The sequence below is a fragment of the Mytilus galloprovincialis genome, chromosome 5 (assembly GCF_965363235.1).
Source record: "Mytilus galloprovincialis chromosome 5, xbMytGall1.hap1.1, whole genome shotgun sequence".
Classification (NCBI taxonomy): domain Eukaryota; kingdom Metazoa; phylum Mollusca; class Bivalvia; order Mytilida; family Mytilidae; genus Mytilus; species Mytilus galloprovincialis.
The window spans coordinates 92,145,595-92,170,650 of record NC_134842.1 but is presented as its reverse complement, the minus strand read 5'-3'; the positions used below and the strand labels follow the sequence as shown (position 1 = coordinate 92,170,650).

The 25,056-nt window shown below is 31.7% G+C and overlaps 1 protein-coding gene across 1 annotated transcript; it reads left to right on the top strand.

Moving 5' to 3' along the window:
• The first annotated feature begins 722 nt into the window (after window positions 1–722).
• On the top strand, window positions 723–22,859 carry LOC143076711 (matrilin-1-like). Its single transcript, XM_076252551.1, has 9 exons — window positions 723–921; window positions 5,218–5,242; window positions 11,384–11,971; window positions 14,585–14,686; window positions 17,568–17,624; window positions 18,578–19,141; window positions 20,098–20,130; window positions 21,035–21,610; window positions 22,293–22,859. The coding sequence occupies exons 1-9, from the start codon at window positions 871–873 to the stop codon at window positions 22,298–22,300; spliced, it is 2,004 nt and encodes a 667-aa protein (XP_076108666.1). The 5' UTR covers window positions 723–870; the 3' UTR covers window positions 22,301–22,859.
• Window positions 22,860–25,056: the final 2,197 nt, after the last annotated feature.

Genomic DNA, 25,056 nt, shown 5'->3' with positions numbered 1-25,056 from the left:
CACATCAAACAGATGGACAACAACTGCACTATCATATTCCTAACTTGGTACAGGGACAACAACTGCACTATCATATTCCTAACTTGGTACAGGGACAACAACTGCACTATCATATTCCTAACTTGGTACATGCATTTTGACTTGGCTATCAATACAGATAAAATCGAAATGATTTATGTCGATTCTGGTTTATTTATAGAATCAAGATCAACTTTGAAAACCAATAAATTTTAATTCTAGTATTCTTATTTCGAGCATTACTAAGCAATCATGTTCTTTAAATAGTTGTTTATCATTGTAAATTATATTATCATCATTAAATTGAAAAAAAACATTGCTTCTGAGTAGTAGAACAAAATATTTCAAACATTAAAACAATTTTAGAAACTAGCTGTGTTGGGTGCAGCTTAATGGAAATACGCTGAGGTGATTGCACATGTTAATAAAATCAAACATCAAAAACGTTATAAATAACTGCACAGCTAACACCATTTTATTACCCTACAAAAAGTAATATAAATACATTTTTGTTGGTATAATGAAAGTATGTTGATATAGTTTATCTACAAGGTCTCCATATTTAGAATGCTGCACATGCCCACGCTTGCATGTTTGAATTGAAACTCATTCAATATTTTGTCATGTGACTTTACAAGCTCCGCCCTTAATAGACACTCTTACAACTTGTAGTATATAATAACTTGTATTATATGCAACGTAACACTTAGACAAATGACAAAATAGTTAAATCGACAAGAAACAATATTTTATTTAACATATATTTGTGATTTAGTCAGGAGACACTGTGCATTTTAAACGGAAGGACTTTTTGACATTTTTCAATTTGATAGCAGTTGTAAATATTCCACTATGGATTACATTATGAAATTTATCATTTTATTTATGCAAATAGTTTTCGCGGTAAGTGTTTTATTGTTAAATATATATGATAAAAAAATCGTAGTAAATGTACTAGTGAATAATACATTTTAAACAGTTGGGGTCAAAGTCACATTTACCATAGTATAAAACTTGAAAATTCTGTATTTTATTTTTATAAATTTTCACCTTTTTGAGTTTACAACTTGACGATCGTTTCTCAACTTTAATATGTATATAATAAAATCGCACCTAGAATGTTAATAATGTAAATGAGAATATTATACCTTTTTTGTTATACTAATAATTTTATAATAAAAATTGCATTCATGCAGATAGAAGATCATTTGAGCAAAGCCTTATTCATATTTGATGCAAAAAAGTATTTGTACTTTCAATAAACCACCTTTACATTATACACATTGCAAAAGCAATAAAATTATCGCATATTTCATAAAGAAATTAGATTAAATTCAGACAGTCAAGAGACAGCTATATGATAAAATCAACGATACTTATTTTACTGTAAAAGATTAGCATTTCGACAAAAATAACTCTTGGACAAACTAATCGAACATCTCAAACTTATTTATTAAATGGAGAGCTTAACCCTTAAAATTACAAAGTGTAGCCAAAGCCGGACCAGTAATCAGATCTTTGCATGTAGGAGAAATAATTATTTCTAATTCTATAATAATTTCCTTATTTTTGTAACAGCAAATTTATTACAAAATGTAACACAAAAGACGTATTTTTTTAAGAACGGCTATACCGCGCTGGTGCCCTTATACTCTCGGAAACAAACATGTGCAACATACGGGTACCATCTGTCCAGTAGCAAATGATTTAGTCACGTGATTAGCATAGAGTAACTGACACATTTTTCCAAAATAAAAATCCATTCGATTAATCATGTTATTGAATAGAACTTTCGAAAACCTTTGCTGATCTCGTACGAGTTCAGTTACTCTTGTTAGGCCCTTAGGATTGTTAACAAATATATCAACAGAAAACAGGAAGATGCATAATGATTGCCTTTGACACAAATATCAACTATAGACCAACGAAAGAGGGTATTAACAACTACATGTATATCAGAGGACTGTTCGGGACTCAACATTGTGTGTACATCACTTCGACGATACCCTCCAGTATTGAAAAAATACCACATTTCTATTGTAAAATTTTGGTTGAAGGCTCACGCTTTGTTTTTGTTGTTGTTGCTTTTTCTGAATGATGTATATGAACAATTCTATAAGACATTGTTTTTTAATGTATTCTTGATTCAAAGAAAAGCAGTAAAGGTGGCTCGGGACTATTCGACTGCGCATAATTTCACGCATGAATTACAAAAGTATTTGTCGTAAATTCGATATAATTTTTTTTAATATTTTGATTGATTAGAAATGTCAAATCATTGTAGTTATGTAACTAATAGAATATTTTCGTTATTATCAGTATTTTTTAAAGGGTCAAAATGACAATTCACCCATTTTCACCATTTTCCCGCCAAAATTTGGGTTTTAAGGTAAAATATTTTTTTTCCCTTATCGGTGACCTATGTTTTTTATTGGCTCATTCTTTGAAGCTATATTCCAGCTTTTCATATAACAGTTTTGGACCAATTGTCATAGAACGTTTTTTTGATATTCCGAAAAAAATATGTCAACAACTCTATTTCCCCTATCATTTCATTGAAAAATGGTCCCTTTTACATACCTGTTTAAAAGTAAAATTTTGAGCTTAAATGGTCCGTGACCCCCTATTTTGTTTTGACCAATTTGAATCATTTTCTTTAAAGAATAAAATAACCAAAAATACGGCACTTCTGATAGAAACTTCGAATACGCCCGAGCCACCTTAAGTACACTAGACCTTAACATATTTATTTGCGGTATATAAAACTACTGTTATATCTTTTTTTTTATTTATTGTATTCTGTTCTTCATCGTACTTGATTTAAAATTGCTGCTCAAGTATCAATAAAACCGCAATCTAATTTCAGATCACATATTTATATATAGCTTTGTGTTAAATAGGTTTTTGATCTCGCTCAAGTATCGCGGTTTTCTGAATCATCAATGGTTATACACAGTATTTGAAAAAGTCATTACTAATCTGATTTTGGCGATCATTTTTGAAACAGTCGTAATATTCACATTTTTTGTTTAAATTGTTCCACATTTCTCGATTTTGGGCCTATTTATAGCTCGCTGTACGGTTAGGCTTTTGATCCACATTCAAGAGGGTTTCGTGACGTAGAGCTACATGTATTTACATTCCCGTCAGTTTTTTGGGCCTATTTATAACTCGCTGTACGGTTGGGAATTTGATCCTTATTCAAGAGGGTTTCGTGACGTATAGCTACATGCATTTACATTCCCGTCAGTTTTTTGGGCCTATTTCTAACTCGCTGTACGGTTAGGCTTTTGATCCTCGTTCAAGAGCTTTTCGTGACGTATAGCTATTACATTACCGTCATGCATTTGTACCATTGTGGATATTTTTCTAATTGGCAATCATGCCACATCTCTCTATTCTTATTTAACCGAACATGTCAGATTCTCCTTGTTCATGTACAAAGATGTTTTACATGTAATTATTCACACATTGTACATGAATTCCTTCCGTACCGCTTTTTCTCATTATATAATTGTTTATGTTATTACGCTACAAAAAGTCTTCCAAAAGTTATTTTTAGATGTTTATTAACAATCATCATCTGTCATCTGCATGATGTGCTTTCATGAGAGCCATAATTAACCCGCCTACATTCAATTATCTATATAAGAATTTGAAGGAGCATTTCAGAAATGGCAATTGTCGGAAGCATCGTCTTCTATGCCTTTGATTTGATGAAGAGAGACGAAAGATACCGAAGGGACAATCAACTGCATGTGTCGAAAATAAACTGACAAAGCCATGACTAAAAAAGAAAAGGACCAAGAAAAACAATAATATACAAACTACCACATGACAAACTAAGACTGAGCCCTACGAGCATCACTCAATTATGGGGATGATCTCCGGTGAGCACATCCTGCTCCACATGCGACACCTGCAGTCGTGTTGTTGATAATTCTGTAGGGCACATTTCAGGAAAGGGAACGGGAGTATAGGTTGTATGGAAATTTTGGCCAATAAAAAGTGGGAAAATGAAACTTAACTCTTATTATACACGAATTAATGTTTCTTATTATTTCAATTTAGTTTAATGCAAACATTTACAAGTATATTGTAAAATAGATCAACGCCGATTTATATTTAAGTGTATATTCCAAGAGGGGCTATTATTTCCGTTCAATACGTGTTTATTAGTTGATCATTTTCGAATCACGTATTCTTCCTATATATAATATACGCGATGCAGCTTACTGGCCTCACAAATAACGTCTGAACAAATGCCATCCGTCCGAAAATTATGCCACACTTTTTCGTCATTGTCCATGGGGTTTCGGTTTCATAAAAAAAAAACATCTGTTCACTGATAATATAATTAACAAATTAAGTGGAGCGACCTAGAGTTTGTCATGTACATGTAGCTGAGAAATTTAAAAAGTAATGTTTCGATAAGTAAAAGTAATTTAGTTTAGGAAGATAAATTTAAATTGGACTAAGGTTTTCAAAACATATTTTGTTTTATCAAATGTACATATAAGTCCTTAATCGATAAACATGTATGGATATAGCAATTCAGTCAAATAAAAGGCATGATTTAATGAGCAGCAAATCTTCTGTATAATAAAAAAAGATTTAATATTATTTATGATGATAGTAAAATTTAAAGAAGGTTGATTTCCATTTCAATACTTCCTTAAAAAACACCCGAAGAAGAAGTAATTTTTCTTCTGGTGTTCTTGTGTTGTAAAAACTGCAATATAGATTAATGACAGCAATCAATTCAATGATTATTTTTAAAATGATATGTAAATTTGGACCTTTGGGTTTCTATATCAATCCTCGGCTACTGACGTGAACTCGGACAAGAAACTAGCATACCATTGTTTACAACCTATAACATATAACACGAAGGATACATTTTTCTGTTTAATAAACAATATCCTTCATTTCTGATACTATGACATTCATTTAAATGTTTTAAAATATCAATTTAAAACTTTTTTCAGATTTTGCCTTGACTTCTTTTTAGTTTTATCTTTAAAAAGTAAATCAGGTTTCATTTCAGGTCAACCTAATATTATCTGTGTATTTGGTCCCTTAATCTATCTGATACTTAACAGATTACACAACAAGCATATAACTTATTAGGTTTTATGTCACCCACTTTTTCTGTCTTTAATCTTAACTAAAATAGATTTGATTTTGTTTATTTTACAGGTATCTCAAGAAAACAGCTTGAAAGGTAAGCATGTTGTTGACATTAAATCATTGATAAAAGTTACGTAAGGTTATTGATCGGAATTTCAAATCAGGTTTTTATCAAGATCTTGGACGTCTAAATATCCTTACGATTCACCACAGTAATCATTGATTTTGAAAAGAAAATTGCAGTCATGAATTAAGTAGCAATTGAATAGTTACTGAAGCATGAATAGAAGTAAATATTCAAATGAAATTGATACACTAGTCATTTTCACTATTTGACATTTATATGCATGTGAAATACTCAGAAAGAATAGCCCTCCAACGAATATAAATTTGTTTTTATGGGTGTCGCGAAGTCAGGTAAAACTTCACATATAAATACACCTTGCCATCATCAACCTTGGAAGTCTTTCAAAGGAGACATCTAAGACCTAGTTTATGTAAAATAACATAATCCCTAAGTTTATGTTGTCGTTAAAATTATATGTGAAAAAATTAAAATCACTTCTTAAATTCTTCAGTGGTCCGATTGAAATTGTTCGTATTGTTGGGATTTTTGTCAGAATGGTTACCTCTTTTACAACCAGAATCACAAGTTCACAAGACCCAATTTAGCATTAAGAGTACAACTTTATATCTTTTCTCCTTACGTCACAGTGAAGAATGTAACGAAATGAGCATACAATTGAGAATGGAAATGGGGAAATATGTCAAAGAGACAACAACCCGACCAAAGAGCAGATAACAGCCGTACTTGTATATCAATCCGGCGTTTTTCTAGAAAAGACGCGACGGAAAAGAAGAGTAAATGCAATTCGTGCTGTAGATACCCCATCATAACGGTACCAGTCTAATACACCATCATAACGGTACCAGTCTTGGTAATGCTAGGATACGGAGGGTGTAAAGCATATTTCTTCTTTGCGTATTCTTAATATTTCATTTTATTGTTTTTCTCCCAACTTCAGTTCTATCATCTCGTTTTTATAATGCAATGAGACCAAAACACCAGCCTTTGATGCCAAAACTATTTCGCATTATACGTATTCCGTGTAGTTTTGCAAATGGTATTCAATCAAATTTCCGTTGGTTTACTGTCTCATTTTAGATTAGTATACCCTAGTATACATATTAAGTTGTGGTATATGCAACACATGTTGACAAATCACAGAAACAGAATCGCACTCTTTAAGTTCTGAATTGTCTGAATAATTATACATCAATTTGGCTTTGTTCGATCCATCGCGTCATTATTAGCAAAAGTGTTAAGGATTAAAATCGTCAAATTCAATGAACCACAAATTGTAAACAAGATACGTTTTCACACTGACCGATGGGAAAGTCACTCCATTTTAGTCTGTCTATTTCTATATTTTTTTAATCATGATAATAGTCAACCTTAACGTGTATACAATTGAAAGACGTGCTAAAAAGTTATTTTTACGTGATCATAAAATCAGCTAATTATTCTGGATAATTAAACTGATAAAGACGTCTAATTTTTAACTTTTGTATTCGTGGTTTGCTTGAGGAAACTATAAAGGCTTAAAAAAACAATTTATGTCACTGACTCGTCCTAAATAGACCAAGGGGTGTACTTACATACAGACGTTTATTTGATATGTGGTTAATAAACACTGAACAAAAAATACTTAAGATCAGACGACCTGATACATATTCATTTTTACATTTTATAGGGTTAAAGAAAAAATAAATAAATATTTGTGAAAAGCCCAGAAAATAAGCTATTAACGTTGCTACACATGACAGAAGTTGTTACGTATGAAACATCCCTGTTTATTATCATATGATTCGGGTTGACTTATTATTTTATTATTGCAAGACTATGTTAAAATATTTAAGAATAATAAAAGTAGATTTTTATAATTCAAGATCTTACCAATAAGATACGATTTTAAAAGCATGAATAAAAATGAAAAATAAATATACTTACACCGACCTACCTCAATTTATTGTCATTTTTATACTCTTTTTCGTTTTATATCAACATATATTTCAAACCCCCTTCAAAACTGATATCAGCTATTTAAAATTATGATATGTATTGTGATTCAATGCTCGTGAAACGAAAAGAAAAAGGAAAAAGAAAATAGAAAAATATCGAAAATTACCACATAAAAAAACCTACAAATGAAAAAAAAAACAAAACATTTTGTGTTACTTTTGGAGATGTCTTGTGCTGCTTCTATTTGATTGTTCTTATCAATACGGGGTCCGGTCCGCGATCGACGCCAAAGCGTAACAGTTCTAAAAAACTCATCTAGCATACATGTAATTATATACTATATCTTGGTATTGTCGTTAAGTTATAATTGTTAGAACAGAAGCAAACCAGACGTATATATAGCTTTGCTCTCAAGTATGTAGAAAAGAAATATTTTTCTGTCATTATTCTGATACCATTATTACTTATATCTCATCGCTGTATAGAATAATTACCCCTCTCGTTAGATCATGTCTTTTGTTTGGTACAATTGCCAAATCGTATGACGAAATGGAAACGTTGGTAATTCGTCAATTAGACAGCAAACTTCCTTTTCTGATTATTGAATCATTCACGAAAGGAATATCTGGAACTGCCAAAAATATGAGACAGTCATAAAACATACCAATCATACGCCAACTACCGACTCTCTTCCATGAAGAGATAAAACAAAAGAAAAATTACACGTTGCCCCTAAAGTTTTAACTAAAAATGTAACTGCAAGCGCCCACCAATACCTGGTCGGTCAGAAACTAGTTGTACGTACCCACGACTCAATCCACTTACCTACATAGACCATACATTTATGTCAAAAAAGTAAAAAAAAAATGAAACAAACTATAAAAAAAAGTCTAGATAAATAAAAAAAAATAAATTACCGAATCTACTAATTGCTAAGAAAAGTTAAGAAATAAAATCGGAAACAAGAAAACCTAATTCAAACGAGGCATAAATTAACACACGCGAAACAGAAAAGGCGTGGAGTCTTTCGACAGTACAAACTCCCGCCAATTAAAATCTTTAGGAAGTCAAGTCAACACTGTTTTACATATGAAAAAACTTGACACTTCTTAAAATATTTCCCACAGACAAACACTCATATATCAAAAAGGTTGAAAACAATCTCATTTTGATTTAATAGCAGACGATAATTTGCATTTTTTTTTATCATGATACTTGATGAAATCAAACCGACAGTAACATATATGATTGTGATATATAGATGAAGGTCTGGGTGGTTTTATAGAATAGAGAAACATCGGCAAAAAGAGCAGAATACAGAAAATGTACCAAAAATATAGAATATGTGTATGCTAAAATATAAAGAGTATTAACGTATTGTGTTAAAAAAAAACAGAATATAAGGGCATACATGTAATGGGCAAAACAAGTAAAAAACATACACAATTAGAATATAAAGTTACAGAATAAATAAAAGAAGGACACCCACCTATCCCGAGCATCATACATACATGTATATCTATGCATAACTTTGAATTACAAATAGGATTAGGCTGACAATTTTAACTGAATCATTTGACCAACTTGAGATCATATATATTTGATAACAAAAGAAATATACACATAAAATTTACTAACAATAGAAATTTGCATATTTAACATAAAATTTAACAAAAATTAAGCCCTGGTTAGTTTTACAAACACGTTATGTGGTCTTTTTTGGTGCATTGATAATGCTAATTCTGAAACCTTTTGAGCTGTCTTCTAGCGAAGGAAATTATGTGGTTATCAAGATCTTATCAAGTCACATGCAGTCTCAGATTTTCAGAAAGATGTTCATATATATATATATATAAAATAATGAAGTGAATCATTCAATCTTAACTTATAACAATGTTTTAGCCGGTTACCATTTGTACTGTTCTCTTTAGAATAATTAGGATTCATATTTGTTTTGAAACATTCGCCCACGAAATAACTTAGTTTGTTACAAAGCTGTGATTATGAATAACTTTTGTAGACAAAATGTTCAGTTTCGATATGGCACCTAAACATTCAAAAACTGTTTATCCGATGACCATTTGAATTGTTTCTTCAGAATATGACCCGTTTTTGTTTTGAAGATTTTGCTCACCGAATAACATATCTTTGTAACAGAACTGTTATTGTAGATAACTTTTCTAGACACAACTTCAAGTTTCAATATGACACCTAAAGATGCAAAAGCTGTTTATCCGTTGACCATTTGACCTGTCCTTGAGATGACCAGTCTTTGTTTTGAAAATTTCGTTCTACAAATAACTTATTTTTAACAAAGCTACATAGACTAAAATCGCTAAGTTTCAAATTGGCATAATTTTGTTCTTTATTTATCTTATTTCAAAAGCAATTTTTTGATTCATGTGTCTTAATATAATCTACAATTGCTGTTTTAATGGTCATTAAGATTTTATCAAATGAAGTAGTTTCAAATTTACATTAAGAGTTTCTTTTTATATTATAATTGTAGTAAGCACAATTTTACGTACCAGTTCAAGACCTTTTGACCTTTTTGTCCAAATATAACATTATATCCCTCTGAATGATTAAACAGTGATACAGTTTCAAATTTTAACACAGCTGTTTTAACAAAAAATTAATGTAAACAAAAAATAAACTCAGCATTCATACGGCTATGCATATTTAATTTATTTGAAGACCTTTTGACCTTTTCACCGAAATATGGCCAGAGCATCACATTTAGTACTTAGATGTACTTATATATACATGGGGTACTTAAACATTGTCTTTTGATTTTTGTTTTTAATGTAATATACGAGAGTCTAGATTGAGGGTCCTTTATTTCTATAGTCTTTATTTTTTAGGGCTATTTCCCTCTATTCTGCATGTACATTGTTTGCCCATAGTTTTTTTTTATTCTTTATATTTCAACACCTCATTATTCTTTTTTTTTTAAATTTAATTTTGGTACATTTTTCTCTATCTTAAAATAATTTTTGGAACATGTTTCCTTTGTATATTTTGTCCATTATTCTTTATTATGTTAATCCCCATCCACATCATCATATACAACTTTAACGGTATGACGCAGACAAAGTGATTAACAATAGGCTAGCTGCTCAGTACACTATACAAAAACACCCGAGTCCTCCGAACAAATGACAGTCACAAATATAGGAAGACAAACAACAACGAACATCCACAGACCAAACATATAATAGTTTCCGAATGTGAAAAGTTTACCAATAACTTGTATTTTTGAGATGCAAATACGTATTTCATGACATGTTTTCAAATTAAAATCTACCTTATTTGACTCATGTTTTGACCATTTAAAACATCGTGTTACTAGGACAGAGCCATGTTAACCTTCGTACACCCATTTGTCGAATTTTTGACCAGTCCTTAATAATATCATCCATTATTCAAATAAGGTATGATGATGAGCGTCTTAAAGAGTCAAATTTCACAAAAAAGCATTTGTGAATTTTATTTTGATAACAAACAATGGATTCGTGATAAAACTCAAATTTAACTTATTCAAATTATTTTGAAATGTCCTTCAAATTGTAACATAAACATTGCTGAATGGCTATTTATATGTATGTCGATTTGATATAAAGAATATTAGCAAATACTGTCTTTATCAAAAGTTAACATCTATTTATGGTGTCTGTTTATTTGAGATGTTTTAATATGACCCCGTGTACCTTAAGATCGTATCAATTGTTTGGTTTCTAAAGTCTTTCCTGAATATGTTTATGAAAAAAGGTTTCTAAATTCTTAATCTTAATACATTTAGATATTTTGTATTAGAGGTAAAAGAGTCTTCGAATTCTGCAATCTAATTGGTTGCCTTGTCGTGAACTGATGTTAGACCGGAAGCACGTCCAAATCTTAAAGACGCAACTGAGCACACATGATAGTAAAAGTTGTTTACAAACACATATCCAATGGGCCTTTAAGATACCGTTTCTATACCTTTTTTACTCAAGACTGCATAGTCATGACCATAGATGTACATGTACGGCACGACTACCTTTAGAATTCAAGAAACATAAAACAAAATAAGTATATAACTGGTCATTACAATAATAGGCAATTAAATATGAAACAGCAGGTGTGTAGCTCAGAATTTAATGTTTCTTCACAGAATCAAATAAACTGAAATTTAAAGATCATGCGTAACATTATCAAATTCCTTCTTTGCAGCAATTGAATACTATTGTGGAAACAAGCCTGCAGACGTCGTATTTCTACTGGACTCGTCTAACAGTATATGGGGACCAGATTTTCGAAAACAAATCGACTTCGTCGAAAGCATAACCGATATGTTTACAATTGGTAAAAACATCACAAGAGTAGGTGTTATAAGCTACAGTCATGATATAAGGGTAGACATTGATCTGGACGATTATTACAACAAAAAAGAATTATTTAAAGCCATTCAAGATATAGACCAGTACCATGGATACAAAACAAACACAAAGAAAGCAATACAGTACGCTAGAAAACACATGTTTGGCCACAACGTAAACAAACGAGACAAGGATACAGTCGCTAAGATCATCGTTGTCCTCACTGATGGTCAATCCAGTAACATGTTAATGACAGTATGGGAGTCCATTAAAGCCAAAAATGCGGGCATACGGATGATTTCCGTTGGAGTTGGTCCAAAGATCAACATCCGAGAACTGAATATGATTGCCAGTAGTCCGCCATCGGAACACATGTTCTTAGTCAACAGTTTTGGAACATTGAACACAATTAAACAGGTGTTGGCGATCCAGACTTGCAAAGGTATGTTGAATATGCCCTTAATTTGTAAGTAAAGGTACATATAAGTTGTACATGTGATTGCAGGCCTATGAATTTCTATTCAATACCGATTTACTATGTGAGTAAACATTGATTTTTGAACAGAATCTAGTCATTTCGTACCATTGCATTTTCGTAAAATATTTAATTTAAATCGTGAAAAACTTGAATTTTTGTTTGTTTGATATAAAAAAGGGGGACGCTACTGTGTTTCGTTGCCTTTCATTTCATGATTCCGTATCGTATCTTATTCTTATCCGTCCTTGACACTTTGTATCAACAATTGTTTGGTTGAATAATTTTGAATACATAGGAAATGAAAAAAATGTGGCTGATGGATGATTTTGTAATCCGAATCAAATTAAGATTGCTAATAAAAATACCAAAAGTTAATGATGTACAAAAATGCAATAGTATAGGGTAAAGAAAGTGTTCCGAATCCATTGACATATAAATTTAAAGATCAACTAATTCAGAACACAAAAGATTATTTACATTGATAGCGTAATCAAGTCATCATTTTTGTAACATATGTAATGGTATGCGAGCTATCCATTTCACTTCAAACGATCAGCGTCAAGGGTTCAAAGGTTTTCATTTATATATTGTATATAAACTTATAAACCGCAGGCATACCTTTATTACTTATATTCACACAAGGACAGTGTGTTTTACTTACTTTGTTAGTATGACTTAATATACACACCCTTTAACATCGTAAGAAAGACCAGTTTTATGTGAACGCGTTTGAATGGAAAGTTCAAGAGCTGACACATTTAATTAATAGCTATCAAGACAATTTTCTTACGTTTTGTAAGTGCAACTTTGCTGTGTTTACAACATCAATCAAAATATGACCAGTGTGCAATCTACAATGTCAATGACCGATTATCGTCTACTATAATTTCAGTATGAAACATCTATTTCAATATATAAGCATGTTCTACAAATAGTGGCTTCGGTGGCCAGGTGGTCTAAGTAGTTCACCAACAACAGAAAAAATAGTTAATTTACAGCAATCACTAGCCGGTCCGTATTTAGTTTTTTATCCTTAACAAATGCGCGCAAATATAGAAAAAAAAGCTGCGCGCAAACGAAGTGATCTTTGGCGAAACTGTAATGCACCAAACTGCTGGTTGTGAGTTCGAACCCCGCTCATAACAAAGTAGCCTAGAGATGTCATTTTCCCTGCCGCAAGTCGTTGGGTATATCCATGTTCTCGGGCTTCGTACGCAACTAAAATCTGGCCGCAGCAATATAGCAAATAATGGTATAAGTGGCGTAAATCACACACAATCAAACAATGAGGCTATATCGATTAAACAATATTTATTCCTTAGATATGTCCGGCATTTGAAAGAAAATATGTTTCATATTACCAACCAGTAATCGACCAATCATGTTTACAATACATGTCGTCTTCCGCAAAGACGTCTTGTCGTCTGCTAAAAAGACGTCTGCCTGATGCAGCGAATAATTAAAAAGATTTAACTTTCAACCTTTCTCTAAGAAGTAATTAATTAAGCATTATTTCTCCTAATCAAAATTGAAGCATGAACTCTTTTTTCTCAAGAAAATGTCATAAAACCGTACGTTTGATTTAAATAGCACGTGAAAAATGGATTTGCCGAATTACTTTCCAATCTAAATGCAATCAATTCAGATTTGACGTTGCAGAAATAAATTAGACGCTTTTTGCCTAATTACTCAATTAAATCTTGCATCAGGAAGACGCGTTTCATATGCAATGCAAGAAGACAAAATGTAAATACAATGATAAATTGAAGTACAGGAGATTAAAGTTCAAAAGTTCAAGGTTAATTGTATTGTATTGCATAACAATATAAGGAAAATCTCATTGCAGTCCGTACTAAAAATAGCTAGCGATTCAAATTGAAAAAAAGCACTTGAAGTTGCTTAAGTGAAGTCTTTAAATCAACACTTAACCCATATAACTAATATGTAATGATAGATTTCCTTTAAAGAAGAATCATATACATTTTATAAGTTTAGGAGTTGGGTTTTAATAACATGATAACGAAAGATTTAAATTATTAATATACAATCGCAAGCAGATAAATTTATTTGACATTTAAGTTTAAAATCAAAATATGTCTATGCCATACTGACTTAAACTTAATAGAGGAGAATTAAATTGATATTGACTCAAATACAATTAACTCTTTTAAATAACATTTTAACATGAAATGTACATGTACTGAAACTATTTATAATAACATACTATGGATTCATTATTATTCGTTGGATGCCAATTTTCGTGGGTTTTCGTGGATATAGGTGAACCACAAATTCAAATCACAAATGTTCAACGAATTACAAATTGACTTATCATGTTATATGCAGATATGGCAAGACAAAGAAATCACACATCCACTAAAAGGCAAGTTTTTCGCAATCCACGAATTGTTACCCACGAAAATAAATGAATCCAAAGTAATTTAAATTGTGCGTCATTTTACCAAACACTTCAGATTCCAGCATTCCAATATGGCGACTAACTTTTGATGGTAAATTCTAGCCAATGAAAACACTTGTTACATAAATATTGCATTGTAACTTGTCTGTCTTTTTCAGTAACACCAAAAACAACGACTTCAACGACGCCTGTTCCGACAACCACCACAACTACGCCTACTACGACGACGACAGAACCGACGACAACAACAACACCAACTAGTAAGCATAACTAGTAACAAACATGCAAGATTATTAATAATCTAAAGTTACCTACCTTCCACGTCATTTGGTCTCTGGTGGAGAGTTGTCTCATTGGCAATCCTACCACATTTTCTTGTAACAAAAATTACGATGTGTTTCTGTGGTGGTGTTTTTTGGAGGGTGAGGATCAGAAGTTGTTTTCAATTCATTTTTTGCTTCAGTTTCCGGAAAAGTAGGGGAAGGGCGGAGGGTGGGTAATACATAAGAACAAAACAATGTTATAAATTATCCGGGTTTTTTTTTTTTTTAGCGAAAAGTGTCCTAAAACTGCCCCATCAATACTAATATCAGTTATAGATTTCGTACCAAATTAAAACTAACATCAAGGATCTGTAGCAAAAATAAAACCTTTTTCAGCATATACATTTCCTGCAAAAGCTAGCTTGTCGTGTGGATCCCAGATGTCATCGACGAATTATATTCTCTTTTTAAAAGGGCCAGATGAGGGGGAAAGGTGGTGGGCTAATCAGACATTTGTTGGTATGGGAGTTGATGAGCACATTATTTATCGACTTGGTCAACTGATTTTTATGGCCGGGAAAGTTCTGTGATGCACTCAATTCGTTCTTTGAGAGGGAAGACGATTATTAATACAGCCTGGTTATAAAGTCCGCTAAGATTTATGACGCCTTATGCAATATAATATGCATGCACTTTTCTAAAGAAAATAAAAATATAAATTATTAGCATAATTTGCCATCAGGTAATAGAAAGTTTTATGATCTCACAGTTTAATATATTTACGTTCCATTAATCAAGGATATTTGATATTATATAGTGCAAAAGGATGCACATAAATGGATATTTATATTTTAATAGTCCGTTGAAATAATTTCAAAGACAATTTTTTTCAAATAATGGCGGTGCACTTGTTAGAATGGGTAATTTATGAAAATCATTTTAATGTTGTGAATAAATATATAACTGTGAAATTAATAAAACATATGAAAAAACTTGATTTAACTTTATTCGGAAAACCTCAGTGATGCTGATGTAAACATTGTTCGGAAAGCTACAGTGGTGTTGATTTAATCTTTGTTCTGATTTAAACTTTATTCGGAAAGCCTCAGTTGTGCTGATTTAAACTTTGTTCGGAAAGCCTCAGTGATGCTGATTTAAACTTTGTTCGGAAAGCCTCAGTGATGCTCGTTTAAACTTTGTTCGAAAGCCTCAGTGGTGCTGATTTAAACTTTGTTCGGAAAGCCTCAGTGATGCTGGTTTAAACTTTATTCGGAAACCCTTAGTCCTGTTGATTCAAAATTTTGTTCAGGTTTCACTTTAAAGATGTGTTAATTCCGCAAAAGAAAGACAAAACATCAGAGAAAAAGCATATATTTAATAAAAAATCTTCAAAAAACCTCAGTGAAGTTGATTTAGAGTTTTGTTCCGAATGCACTTGTGTTAATCCCACGAAAAGAAAAATGACCTGACTGTGTTCCTGTCACCCTAGGCTTATATACTAGTAAAAGTTGTGACTTTGTTCACTTGTATAGAGACACGGGGGCTAATAAGATGATCATTGTTGCCAAATTTGCTTTTATAAATTAGAGGTTCACCTTTTTGTGGTTGGATTATTATAATTCAGTAAACATTGCCTTCTTGTCAAATTATGCAATTTATTATTTTTTGTTAAAAAACAATGAAGAAAACAAAATTATGATAAGATATATATGTGACTAATAACGTAAAAGGTTTAAAACTGTCCTACTTTTGACTCCCCCTTTTAAAGCCGTGATTTTATAAAATAATTAATATAAAAGCAAATGATTAAACATATGAAATGAAACAAACTTCATAGAAAATTGCATTTGAAGACAAGTCATCATTAAAGTAGGCTTGTAAACTAGGCTTGCTACCTGCAAAAAAAAAAAAAAACGCATTCGTTAACCTTTTCCCGCCAAAAACACCCGATCTAGACAGTCATTATGGAAAAAAAATTACAAATAAATATAACAGCTATACTTTTTAACTTTGAGGGTCTATTCTATTTGCTTTTCCAAATATAATTTGATCTAACTTTTGGTTAAAAGATCATCTTTGTTGTCTTAATCTCTTGAAAGTCTGAAAGTTAAACATCATACCCAGTGGGCGGATGATACTATATAATTGATAACAATAAGGGAAAAAAGATAAAAAGTTAATATACTGATATGCTACAATAACATTAAAACATTTCGACTCTTTTGAATTATTTCAAATGAGTTTTTAGAATTTCTAATCTAACATAAGTAGATCCGATATCTTAAAAAGAACATTTTAAACTATTTTCGTATTTCATGGGGCAATAAAATGGTTCACATGCAACTGTCTAAAATATTTAACAGAGAAAAATTCTTGAAATATGAGAAGGTTTAAGTAGACTCGTATCATTGAAATATGAAGCAAGCATAAGTAATTTTCGTTGATAAATAAAAAATATATCACACAAAAAATGTTACCGAATTTCGAAAGCGGTAAATCTAAGTTGAATGAAACAGGCGTCTAATCACAGATTCGTGGGATTTTTGTTAAATTTATTGATCAATTAAAAAAAAAAAAAAAATGGTTGACTTTTTTCAAAAATTGTCAGCTTTAAAGTTTTTTTCCTAATGCACTAGTGTTCGTCCCATGAAAAGAAAAAAAAAAATGAGCTAACTGCTTTCTTGATACCCTTGATCATTTTGACATTTGTTTGGTTTTCTTGTCCTTACCACTTGTTTTGTCGCCTATAAATAATGGAATGCACATATTTTTCACACCGGTTACTGTCTCTTTCGTCATAAATAGAATGTTGTCATTGTGTATACACGTATGATGTTTTCGGTAGATATGTAAAATTATATAATTTATTTACTTCCAGCTACAACTACACTCCCAACCACTACGACAGAGTCATTGTATGCTGCTGCTAGAAGAAGTAAGTAAAGTGTACACATGAGATATATATATATAATATCATTCCCTCTACAATATTTTAGGAATATGATTGGTTAATAACAACCACGTGAAGACCGTGTATATTTCATAAGGGGTTAGTAGGCGTGACTTATTTCAATACATGGCTACTACTTGCTGCTAGAAGAAGTAAGTAAAATGTACACATAAGATATCTCAAGTAAAGATCCTGTTATTTAGTGGTTGACGTTTATTGCTGTTTCTTATATATACATTTTCTTTTGTTTATTGTTTTGTATAGTTTGTTCTTGTGTTGTGTCGTGTTGCACCATTGTCCCAGGTCGAAGGAAGAGTTTGGCGCCAACAAACTAGTTTAAACCCGTGGAATATTGTGCAACTGTCCTATGTCAGGAGCCTGTTGTTCAGTGGTTGTCGTTTGGTGATATGGTTCATATATGTTTCTAGTTTCTTGTTTTTTATATAGATTCTACATGTGGTTTTCTGCTTTACACTGTTCATTTTGAGGCCTTTTACACAGGCAAATTTACTCATGTGAATTTCTTAGAAATCACATAAATTCAAATGAAAAATTTCACGTAAGATGCACCTTAAACGAGCTTATACATGAAACTCACGTGAAAAATTTCATGTGGTTTTCACATGAAATTCACAGAAGTCCCATGAGATTCACGTAAAACTCAAATGAACTGATTTCACATGAGTTTCACGTACAAATTCAATTGAGGTGAAATGCAAATGAATTTAACGCACATGCATATGGCGTTGAAAATCACGTAAAGCTAAAAGAGATTTCTTCGTTATGGGTAATTATTTGAATTTTCTTCTACTAAGCAACCTCAGGTAATTAACGGTGTACAGAATAAAGCTTTTTTTTAAATGAACAGATTATTTCGCTGTTTTTTTGTAGTTATATCTGAAATTATTATTTGATAACAATTTAATTTTTTCTTTCAGTTTGCTTCGCTGATGGTGTTACCGATATTGTCTTCGCTTTCGATTCTTCAAACAATGTTCGACCAAACGAATTTAAAAAACAGCTTGAATTTGCCAAACGTATCATGCACAATTTTGTCATTGGTCAAAATAGATCAAGAATCGGAGCCATTTTATACAGTGACCAAGTTCAACAATTAATTGATTTACCACAATACGAAACTCGTGAAGAACTTAGTTTTGCTTTGGATCGAGTTGAAAAATCCGCAGGTGGTACTCGAATGGATGAAGCCATTCGATACATCAGGACAAAGTCGTTCCGAAGAAGCGTCTCAAGACGTCACGCAGCTCAAGTTGCTATCATTATCACAGCCAGTCCGTCGTCCTCGATACATAGTACAAAGAAGCAGGCGACTGAAGCAAGAAGGGCGGGAATCACATTGATACCAATAGGAATTGGTGATGTAAATATCGAGGAACTCCGAGCGATTGCAGGTACAACAGACGACAGCTATCAGCATATCTTACCTACGTTTGATGACTTGGATTTTGTTCTTCCGAAAGTCGCCATCAACACATGCGAAGGTACTTATTATCAATCAAAAAAAAAAAAAAAAAAAAAAAAGAAAACATTTGAAATTAAATAATATTGTGTATTGAAATAATGTGTATTCTAGTTGAAAAAAATGAAAACAACACTAGAAATTTATACGACTGACGTGTTTTTCTAGATGAACCTTCTGCAGGAACTCTCAATGTCGATTTAAAAAAAAGGTAATATCAAAACCGAAATCGTAGACAAAAAAGGAACTTATTTACACTCTTTAAAAGCAAACATTGAAAACTTCAATACTTTACACAAACGCCCGTCAAATTAGTTTTACAATTATAGTTTTTGCAAATGCATTTATTCTCAGCTTCGGTAATATGAAGGAATTCAGATGGATATCTACTAGTATTATAAATATAAACTGTAGGATTTAGCGTAAGATTCACAAATTGGTGTTTTATGTTTATTTAATACTTTCTACAACATTTCACTTATATTTAATTGAATACTGCATGAATTTATGTCACACCTACATTTATACACCCATTTTCAATTACAAGTACTTGAGACGCTTAGTTTCATGCTAAATGTTATGTTATTGAAAGCTACACAATTTTTCTGCATTAATTAAAATGTATTTTGAAGATGTTTCCAATCACGTAATCTTCGCACGTTCTGATGACAGAGAACGCAATCACGTGACACAGTACACAACAAACATCATCAGCATTAAAATCTGTTTAACAGATAGGTGTTGCATAACCCATGCATGCATACGCTGAAGATTTGCGGATTATAAATTGGCCTTCAAATTTTAAAAAAGTTTTAAAATTTATGTAAAATTTCAAATATGTTAATTCAGCCAGGTGTATCCATTTGTATCTCGTATGACATGTTATCGTCTTAATATTAAAACCTACGCATCTTTGTATATTTGTTGGAATATTTACATGGGTAAAAATTGTAAACAAATTTTCTTTTATACTTTCAGTTACTGAACCAGCAATTACAGTTTCGGATATGTGTAAGTATCAGCGAAATTATTTCTATTGATATTCTATGACGAAGACCTCAATAATTGGTTGAAATGATTTCGTGTTTGTGATATTTAATGAAAGAATTGCTGAACATGTTGTTTGTGTAAAGTATAGTTGAGCATATTACTATAGCTTTCCTCCATAAATGCAATAGTAGAGGACTATGCGTACAGATGTTACTCTCTGTCATGCGTGTAATGGGTTATTGTAAAGTTGGTCTACCTATTAGTAAGAATGATGTGCAGTAGCCTAGGTACTTTTTATCAATCTGATTATAGTCTTACTAAATAATTTGTTATATAATTCGGTTACTTTCCACATTCACCATCCGTTGAAAAATTTTGCATTCTTCACTTTCGGGTTGGAACTAATCAGGCTGTTTTAAATATAAACCACTTTAAAAGATACGAAACAATAAAACATAACAACGATATTTCAAGAGGCATCCAGCTAAAACGAATCAGTCTGGTTATGCAATTCATATCACCCTGATACAATCAAGTTTCACACTAAGCTGTTTTGTATAAAGATTTGAATAGTTGTTTATTGTTTTATTGAAACATGTACGTTAGTGCAAGTCTACTGATAAGTATTTAACTTTTATAACTATATCACTAGCTACCATGTTCCTTCCTAATACTTTTCTTTAATTTTACCCCGTTAACAATAAAGTTTATTGCAATAACTAAGAGATTACCATTATACTGACATCTAAAAAGAACCTTTCTCAAAGGACAATCTGTAAACTGGCAGTTTTCAGTAAACATATAAATCAGTAAGAAAGATAGAAAGAAAGAAAGAAAGGGAATTGAAGCACGTCTAAACTATCGCAACAAGAGTTTAAGATTATACAATGAAAACGATGCTAAATTTTTATGTTTTTTTTTATAGCATGTGGATCAAGACAAGAGGCCGACTTGATGTTTCTTCTAGATAGTGTAAACGCTGGTAAAAAGAACACAAAGAAAGCCTTAGCATTTGTACAGGATCTTGTAAATGATTTGGATGTCGATAAGGATAAAATTCAAATAGGTGTTATGGCAGAAGACGCATGCGCTGTTCACAAAAAAGGTGAAACCGGATTCAAACTAGGATCTAAGAAAACAAAAGAAGACGCGGTGGAAGCACTCGCAGACGAAGCTAGTGCTGACTTTGGAAGTATGCTGAAAAGGATGCGCAGAGGTGCTTTTAGTCATAGACATGGAGGCAGACGGGATGCGAGAAAAATAGCAATTTTGATCATTGATGGTAATTTGGATGATCCCTTGAAAGCCCTTTCGGAGGCACAAAGAGCTCGACTTCATGGTATTGAGGTTTACGTGATACAAGTTGGGGATGACCAACCGCAGGAAGAGCTAATGATGATGTCGGACTCACCGTACGGCGGAGTCAAGAATTTCTTTAAAGTTAGCAACTATAACGAACTCAGATCGTTAAAGAAGAATATTTGGGATTCTTTGTGCGATGGTAGGTTTATTACACAACAGTTTTGTTTTTTGTTTCGTTGATTGTTCTACTTCTGTATTAATCTGATACACTTGAAAAATATAAAGTTGAACGTATTGTGCATATACTTTAACATAAAATGCAACAACATATTTTGATAAAGGCTCCTTATCTATTTGAAATTATGTTTTCCCAAATTTTTAAGAATAAGTCTTAGAAATTAATCTAATTTTTTGTTTTTTTAAGATCTGTTAATTTGACACTAAATTTGCCGCTTTGAAATTTCAGGTACATGATTAATGTTCACGAAAAGCTTACTATCTTATCGTCACAAAAAGATTTAAAACTGTCATATTCTTTAAATGCAATTTAGCAATGTATTGCCAATGTGTACTCTACATTTATTCATTATATTAAGGAGATATGTAGCCAACGAAAACATTAATCTTAAAAATGGATTTTTCTTTTGTTTCATCCTTAGAAATGAACAGAATTTGGCATAATACATATCTCGAAAAAAAAACAACATGGCGTCTTACAAAAACTATTTGACAAATTATTTGACAATGTATTGATTTTAGTTTGAACCCTCAGTTAGGGTAAACTTGTGTATTTGTACCATGATTGATCTATTTTAACAGATGATTTTTTTTGCCGTATATCACAACACATAGGTGTAATCTATTTTCTTTTTTCTTTACAGAATTGTAGAAACCGTGACGTATATTTCCAGGGACCAATTGATCAGAATGATTGCTTATGTCTACGTAAGAATGAAGAAAAGTGAATGTGATAAACTGTAAGACAGAATTCGTTTTTATAAATCGTATATATGACATTATGGATGTTGAGAAGTATGGGTTGCGGACAAACAATCCCAAGAATTCGGCGTTCGAAAGAAAGTGATGAGAGAATAAGTAGCCTTAAAAGACAAGTGTGAATGAACGTTAAACGTTCGAGTAACGTTGAGCATTACTTAAGAAAAACGTTCAAGTGACATTGAGCATCACTTAAGAAAAACGTTCAAGTGACACTGAACAAAAATGAACGTGAAACGTTCACGTGACCTTGAAGGTGTTTTCTGAAACATAGACTCAGATGTACATGTTTACTCAGGGAGTTAGTGCTCATGTAGATGAACTTGATATGCCAGTTATTGTTTTTTTAATTACGATTATGTCTTTCATATTACTTTAAAAGATTTGTCTTTTTAAATATTCATTATGTAACATATAAATTGTAACATTGATCATTACACATTGAAAACTAATATGCTACTTGCATTTCATAATCATTTTCGCGAAGTTTTTTGAAATCTCGTCACCAAGCGAGATTTTGCGAGAAACATGTTTATAGCTTAGAGTCTTATTCCCTGTTTTATGATGGCAATGTACATATAGAATCCATTGGAGTTATGCGTTATTAGCATATTTCGGATGCAATATCATGACACAATGGACATACTTCTTCTTGCACCAAGAATGGTATTTATTCATGTAAACATGTACAGATTAGATCATGTTGATAATTTTACTTCTTTACAAATGGCAATATCTGTTTTGTATTAAAACAAAGTATCTGTTATTAAATATAACAGTATTCTCCTTTACCGAAACAGGATTTCTTGTAAGGGAAGTGCTCCTGAGAATTAGGCGTATCATCTTTTGAAAAAAAAGACTGTTTTACCTAGATATACATTAATATATTAGAAGGCACATGCAGTTGTATCCCCGCCTGATTCATACATATTGTTATATTTAAAGAAGTAATTTTATTGATGATGGGGTTGATAACTCCTGAGAAGAACCGAAAGGGGAATATAGATCTCATGATATATGCTTCAAGTATGTGATACTAACCTAGACGTTAAGCTTTACTATTTTACAAATATATTTATTGTATACACCAGTATATTAACAATGAACTTTTATGATCGTTCTATCTTGACAGAATCTATGATTGTCTATCCGAATATAAATTTATAAATGACTATAATTTACTGATGTAAATTTTATGCAAATTTACATGCATTCAAACGGATATGCAGTTAAAGACTTTTTTCCCTCCACGATTGGAGTAAATGGGATCGTTTTGATTATATAAATTTTAACATATCATTTGATGAATGAGAAAAAAACTTGATATTGAAAACTGAAATATAAGAAAAACCAGTCTAGTCAAGATGAAATGATTCATATTTTGTTGTTATTTACTGGTGAATGTTTTGTATATTTAATACTATGTCGTTATAATATATGTACCATTTTTATATGTTGACAAAATAAAGTTATACAATCGCTTATTATAGTATTAGTCAGTGCTTTGAAAAGTCCGAAAATATTTTTTAAATACCTCATATCAAGGTGACAATCAGCATCAATGTGTCTATGAAAGACGGGTAATATATTAACTGATTTCTTGCCAATGAAGACAAGAATTTCGTACATTTGTAGATACTAGAATTTTCAAATGGAGAATAAGGTCTAAGACAACTTCATGGATAAAACATGAAACGAAAATACAAATAACCATTAACAATAATTAAGTTTTATTAAGAGTCGTCATAGTATATAATAATACGCAACAAAAAAAGCACCAACAAGATTGAACTTAACAAAAACTATACAATAACGCCAAAAGATTAAGCAAAACGAACTTCACAAGACAAGGGTTTGGAATTGGGTGTAAGGGGTACATTAATTTTCACTACAAGGGAAAATCAAGATGATTCGATGATTGCTCTTTCAGAAAACCGGATGAGATAGCGGAATGACATCAATGTTATTGGAGGTAATCTGACGTACATATAAAATATTACTGTCAACCAACCATCAGGTCGTCAGAACAATTTTTAGAGAGATGAACAATTTCTCCGTTAAGACCTCAATAGTTTTGCATGTTGTTGAAGACCGTACGGTACCCTTTAGTTGTCAAATACTCTTTTTTTGTTTTTAAGTTCATATTGGTTTCATTGGCAATAATGAAATCTCCTTGTTTTTATTCTTTTCACTGAAAATGCATTTTCTGAAGATAACATAATCAAGATAGATGACAAGGTTAATAGCATCAATGACATAGTAGCATAACATATATGACATGGAGAGATAACAAAGACCACATAATTGACATGAAGAGATAACAAAGACAACATAGTTGACATGGAGAGATAACGAAGACAACAAAGATGACATGAAGAGATAACAAAGACAACATAGACAACATAGTTGACATGAACAGATAACAAAGACAATATAGTTGACATGGTGAGATAACAAAGACAAGATAACATAGATGACATCGTAAGATAACATAGATGACATCGTAAGATAACATAAACAATAGATATGACATGGTAAGATATCATAGACAACATATATGACATGGTAAGATAACATAGATGACATGGTGACATAACATAGACAACATAGTTGACATGAAGAGATAACAAAGACAACATAATTGACATG

Excerpts from the sequence above, each read along its gene's own strand:
- LOC143076711 (XM_076252551.1), top strand. The coding sequence starts at position 871 with ATGGATTACATTATGAAATTTATCATTTTATTTATGCAAATAGTTTTC. Across the intron at positions 11,972-14,584 it reads GGCGATCCAGACTTGCAAAG|TAACACCAAAAACAACGACT; the intron begins GTATGTTGAATA and ends TGTCTTTTTCAG. Across the intron at positions 14,687-17,567 it reads GACAACAACAACACCAACTA|CTACAACTACACTCCCAACC; the intron begins GTAAGCATAACT and ends ATTTACTTCCAG.